Here is a 6,000-nt window from a genome sequence, read left to right as displayed (position 1 = left end):
GAAATGGTTCCATTCGCTCCCTTTTATTTTATTTTTTTTGTTATTTTTGCTATTTTTATGGATAGAATAAATAAATAAAAAAATTAACACGTGGCATGTAATGTGACAGAATTACTTATGCATGTGACATTAACAAGGTTCATGCCCCCTAATCAGTTGAAAAACATTAAAAGCAAAAAAATTAAGAAGTTAAAATTTAATTTTGAAAATTTAAGAAGTAAATTGAAATGCTTATAAACTAAAAGAGTTAGGATGAAATTTTCCTTAATAATAGAATTTTAAGAAGGAATCTGACCCCAAACACCCTCACAATTTTAAGCCCAGAAGAATTTTTTATTTTCCTTTAGGTACAGATAACTGATAAGTATAAAATCCACCTTACTTAAAATTTTATTATTTTTAATAGAGAATTATTAAGAAACTAAAGAATGGAGTATTTTATAGTTGATCGAAAATGTTTTTTTTTGACAGACCAAATTTTACGGTCACAGCCAAACATTAAAAAAATACTTAAAGCATTTTAATTTAAAACAAATAAACTCAGCCCAGTCACAACCGAACTCGCTTAATGCTTTTACAACCCTTAAATAAGGGAAAAAAAAATGTAAAATTGATCTTTGTAATTAGTCTAATGTACAAAATACTTTACCTGATATAAAAATTAACTGAGAGGTTTTTATAGTAAGCGAAATTGAACAAAACTGTAAAATTGTCATGTTAGATCTAATAAAAACCAGTTAAAAAACAATTTATCAATTTTACCTATTAAAATAACCTTTAAAATTTTTATATTAAAGTGAAAGATTTGTAAATTAGCCGGACGGGACATGATTGACTCACAACCCCATCACAACTCCCTCACAACCCCAACTCACAATGGTGTGGGGTCTACATACATGGGCTCCACACCATTGTGAGCGAGAATTGTGAGGGAGTTATGATGGGGTTGTAGTTTTATCATTTTTCTAGCCGGATACAGCTGATATTGTGTCGGTAGATTCGTCTATTTTGAGTTGTCCATCATTTATTTTTATTTTTTATGTTGTAATTTCTCCTGCCCCCTTCCCTGAGAAGTGAATAAAAAAGAACCGATCGGCCTCTCACGTTTCTGATCTCTAGCGTCTTCAGCCGAACAAAACAAAACCCAGAGCGAAGCAACCGAGTCAAGCTTGAGTGTGAGAACAAACCGAGTTTAGTCCAAATCCAATCCCATGGCGTCCACAATTCTGAGGCGAACAACCTGCTCCGCCGTGAAGCCAATGGCGAGCGGAGGTCTCAGAATCGCAGCGGCGCAGTTCAGGGCCTTCGCGGCGAAGGTGGAGGTGGGTACTGACATAGTCGCGGCAGCGCCGAATGTTTCTCTCCAGAAGGCTCGGAGCTGGGACGAGGGCGTGTCCTCCAAGTTCGCCACCACACCTCTCACAGACATTTTCAGGGTTTGCTTGTGAATTTCCATTTCTCATTTCATTTCAACTTTGCAGAACTGAAAGCAACTTTTTTTTTTTTGGGTTATTTCAAGAGCTCTTTTTTTTTTTTTTTTTTTTTTTTTTTTTTTTTTTATGAATTTCAGGAAAAGAGAGTGGTCATCTTTGGGCTCCCTGTAAGTTACTCTTATATTTACATGTGTATTTTTCCAATTGGGTATTCCTCCTTTTGCTTGTTTTTGGCTCAACACCCATTAAGCCAATTTTATTTTGAAAAACAATGAATGCTAGTGAATCAGTGATGGTATAATTTTTGTTAGCAGTTGGTTTAGGTACATGTTGATATCAGTATAAAAGGAGATTTATTGCTGTAAAAGATATGTGTAAGAGGCACATCGCAATGGATTCTTATGTAAGAAAGGATGAGTAGCTTGATGGGTCGAATTTCTGTGTGTCTTGTTAGAAATGGTGTGTTTGATTTCTTGAACACATGATCTTGATGACTGCTGGAATTTATTCGGAAATCTGAAGAGTAACATATGTGGGGTAATATATGGTTTGATCATTGTTTGATTTTGTTAGATCTGTTTGGAATTTCTGTTATTATTGGATGAGACAGAAATTTTGAAGCCTCATGATGTGGGCTTAATGTCAATATAACACTGATAGTATTACTTATCAAAAAAAAAAAAAAAAATTATATATATAACACTGATAGTATTCATAATATATATATATATATAGTTGTTAGAAATAGAATTTTTAATCGACTCATTAATGTATTCTTGCTACTTCATTGCCTTAAACTATGAACTTCTGCAACTTTGTCCAACAAAAAAATTTATGATTTATTGCTTTAGTCAGGAAGCTATTTATTAGCCAAAGTCATTTGTAAAGGGTGAAGTGATCAAAATTAGTTTCTCATTCATCATAAAGTAATTCTATTATACTGAGGCTTTAAACTTCATACAACGGTAAACCAAAGGTAGCTTTCTTGATTAAGTTTATTCTTTGTTTTCTTTTCAACACTTATTTGCAATGGCTCGTGCAATGACTATTTAGTCTTTTTGTGAAATAACCAACTACTTGTTCCTTGGAGTCTGAGAAGTTCTTGGGAGGCAGGAGTTGCAAATTTTGGATTTTGATGAAATTTAATTGTGTGTGTGAAAAATTATTTTATGTCTAAGATAGAGATGAACCGACGCCAATGCTATTCTTGGGAGGCAGGAGTTAATAATTTTGCATTTATCATATTATTACAGGGTGCATACACAGGAGTTTGTTCACAGCAGCATGTGCCTAGTTACAAGAATAGCATTGATAAATTTAGGGCTCAAAAGGTTGATTCTGTAATTTGTGTTGCTGTTAATGATCCATATGTCTTGAATGCCTGGGCAGAGAAACTTCAAGTGAAAGATGCTGTAAGTTTACCTTGAACTCCCCTTGCTTGTTTCTACTAGGCGTTTTTATATTTTCCTACTCTCTTCGTTGTTGTTTTTTTAATACTTGAGTTTGAATGGCTTTATGTGGTTAAGTTCTTAATCTCCAGCTTTCTTATTCAATACTTTTCTGAGGTGGGGATGATCAATTGATGTAATTGTTGATATGCTATTTGCAAGGCATACCTTGGCTTTGGTGACCACATGACTTATGAACCGTCAATTCTCAAAGCTTATATCTAATTGTAGTTAATGAATTCTCCTTGTGCAAAGCAGCGCTATCACCTTACTACTACGGCCTGAGGTTAACTGGCTAGGAGAACACATGATTTTTCAGTTTCTTTTCACATACTCTGGTCAGCAGTCTTATTTATAGAATATTACAGTTGCTGCTACTTTGTTAAGATGGTGATATTTTGGTTTACTTTTTCATTTGATGCAATAATAACTAACTGTGCTGATATGCCTTAAAGCAACATGATTTGTTTTCTTATTGTTTGATTTTATAGATTGAGTTTTATGGAGACTTTGATGGAAGCTTCCACAAGAGCTTGGGATTAGAGAAAGATTTATCTGCTGCTTTGCTTGGACCTCGGTCTCATAGGTATCATTATTTTATTGTTGCAATTGAGTGGACTTAGAGATCTAATGTGACATTCTAGCTGGTTCTGGAGGCTTAGACCTAGTTCAATCCATGGACCATCTTGAGGTTCCATAACAAGTACAAAATTGATTGTTTCTTTGTTAGCCACTAAATATAATTCAAGCTAGGCTAGAATGATTTCTTGGTATTACACTACTATAGTTTGTCAAGCTTTTAAGATGCTGCTGCTGATCTGGTGCAGATGGTCCGCATTTGTTGTTGATGGAAAGGTTAAGTATCTTAACATAGAGGAAAATCCGTCGGACTTCAAAGTTTCTGGCGCAGAGCACATCTTGGAGCAGATATGAAGCTGCTATTGTTTTGTATGCAAGCCCAGATGACTAGTCAAATCTATTTGTAAAATTATATTTCCGGAACTCTGTTGACACGCCCAGAGGACTGGTAAATGTAGCTCATAATTGTCTCTTATGTTTCGTATGTTAATTCCAGAGTTATCTTGGAGGTATTTTCTGCTTGCTTTTATTCCTGTTCATCGGATATGAGGTGGGTTCTCCTACATAAGTTTTTCTCTGCAAAAAAGGAATAAGTTTACCACACTTCCTGGAAGTAGTTTTAAAGCTTGCAGCTTATTACTGATAAATGGTGTGGCATTTGTTTGATATTATATTTAATCTTGCTCTGATTTTTGGCGGTTCTGTTCTATTCAAGGACTGCCCCTGTTCTATTCAAGGACTGCCCCTTTTCATTGTCTTTCTAGTTGTGTTCAGTCAAGACATACCCCACCAATTGTACCACCATGCCTGCCATTTGCCTCTCGTTCCTGTTCTTATTAAAAGCTCCCTTGTCAAGTCAATCTGGGCAATATGAAATGCACTGCTGCCACTTCCATGGAGCTGCAAACCTGGGATTGAGATTCGGGTACTGCACTGTACCAAATACATTTTATATTGGTTGTTGTTTTAAATGGATAAATCAGATCATGACAATAATTTTTTTGTTTTTGTTTTTGTTTTTTTTTTTAAAATGCCACTTGGGTGGCTGTTGGGGTGACCGACTCACCCCCTTTGGCTACAAGGGCGATTCGGCCACCTCAAACTAGCTATTAGAGGTAGCAAAACCATTTCCTTTGACCAATGGTAGGATTGTAAATGAACAAATTCATTTGACAATCCGCTTTGATAAACTCTACTCGAGCTCGGTTTGTGAAAGTAGAAATCCGCTCGATTATTAATTGAGACATACCCGTATAAACTTAGTTCAACACGGTTAACACTCGTGAACATGGTTCATATAACACTCGGCTCAACTTGTTAACTAATTCAATTTTTATTTTTATTTTTTTTGTGTATATATATATATATATATATATATATATATATATATATATATATATATATATAGTTTAACATTCTAACTAGTCCATTTCCGTGTGATTTATCTCATTCCAAAGAAACATGACTAGAAGCGCCTCCTTCACGTTAGGCAGGTCCTCTCCGCTCTCTCTGCAATTTCGTTAGGGTTTTTTTATACAATGATTTGCTTCAGCTCCCACCATTCTCCATTCAGGGTTTGAATTGTGTTACATTTTTGCTAGCATGCATCTAAGCTTTTTGAATGGTAAATGTTAAAGACTTAGTGATAGGACGAGGTTATTTGTTATTCATGGATTCTTTACTGTTTGAGATTGGAAAAAAAAAAAAAAATTAAAAATGAAAAATAGTTTTCTATGTAAGTTTCATGTGCTGGTTTTTTTTTAAAAAAAAAAAATTAGGTTATTGTTCTGTCACCTTCCTCCTCCGGTGTTACTGTTGTTCTTTGTTTTTATTTGCTTTTTTTCATGTATTTTTATATTCTTTGTTTTTATTTTTTTGCTAGTTTTTTGTGCCGGCCTTTTTCTCTTTCTTAGACAGAGTTTTCCCTTCTCTTCTGACTACCGATGGTTATGTTGTTAACCCATTGAGTTTTGTTCCGTTTACGAAACTTTGCCTACTTTAACCGCTTTTGTTGGTGGTATCAATTTCTATGATGGATCGGGTCATTTATTTGACTCATTCTCAAATTCCAGTTCTTAAAAAGGCTTTGTCACATTTGGTTTGTATTTCCTTGTAATTCCCCATTTTCCCTTTTCTCCTTCCCTGGATTGAATAGAAAAGAAAAGAAAAGAAAATGACAATACGTGGAAACAGAATAATGAAATAGCCAAAACCAAATTACAAGAACCCGAATAGAAAAAGATCAACAACGTATATTTTCTCAAATTCATATGAAACCTTATTGACTGTATTTAATCGTAGATATAGTTTGGGAGGAGGGTGTTCCCGTGGATTTTTGGTGATTTGAAAATTAAGAAAAAGCACAAACTCAAAAAATAGTTTACAGTTTTAAAAAATATAAGCTAATTTAAGAAAATTAAAAATAAATAAATAAATTCTGATCAACCAAAAATCCTTCTAGTTAGATCACGATTTCCGTCATACGTACTAAATACTAAAAAGCCCGGAAAAACAATTTCCAAAAACCATTTCACATTTGA

General features: G+C 34.3%; 1 protein-coding gene across 1 annotated transcript; it reads left to right on the top strand.

The window, feature by feature from the left end:
- Window positions 1–1,049: 1,049 nt before the first annotated feature.
- LOC133864694 (peroxiredoxin-2F, mitochondrial) lies at window positions 1,050–3,972 on the top strand. The gene is made up of 5 exons (XM_062301101.1): window positions 1,050–1,436; window positions 1,571–1,600; window positions 2,687–2,845; window positions 3,373–3,467; window positions 3,709–3,972. Exons 1-5 carry the CDS (start codon window positions 1,212–1,214, stop codon window positions 3,812–3,814), a joined length of 615 nt encoding a protein of 204 aa, XP_062157085.1. The 5' UTR covers window positions 1,050–1,211; the 3' UTR covers window positions 3,815–3,972.
- The last annotated feature ends 2,028 nt before the right edge of the window (window positions 3,973–6,000 follow it).

Source organism: Alnus glutinosa, chromosome 1 (assembly GCF_958979055.1).
Source record: "Alnus glutinosa chromosome 1, dhAlnGlut1.1, whole genome shotgun sequence".
NCBI classification, from domain to species: domain Eukaryota; kingdom Viridiplantae; phylum Streptophyta; class Magnoliopsida; order Fagales; family Betulaceae; genus Alnus; species Alnus glutinosa.
Note: the sequence above shows the minus strand (reverse complement) of the source record. Positions and strands in the feature narration are given on the sequence as shown.

What these genes read in the sequence shown, in the direction of transcription:
- LOC133864694 (XM_062301101.1), top strand. Translation starts at nt 1,212, where the DNA reads ATGGCGTCCACAATTCTGAGGCGAACAACCTGCTCCGCCGTGAAGCCA. An exon ending in TGGTCATCTTTGGGCTCCCT is followed by an intron (nt 1,601 to 2,686) that starts GTAAGTTACTCT and finishes ATATTATTACAG; the next exon opens with GGTGCATACACAGGAGTTTG. An exon ending in CTTGGACCTCGGTCTCATAG is followed by an intron (nt 3,468 to 3,708) that starts GTATCATTATTT and finishes GATCTGGTGCAG; the next exon opens with ATGGTCCGCATTTGTTGTTG.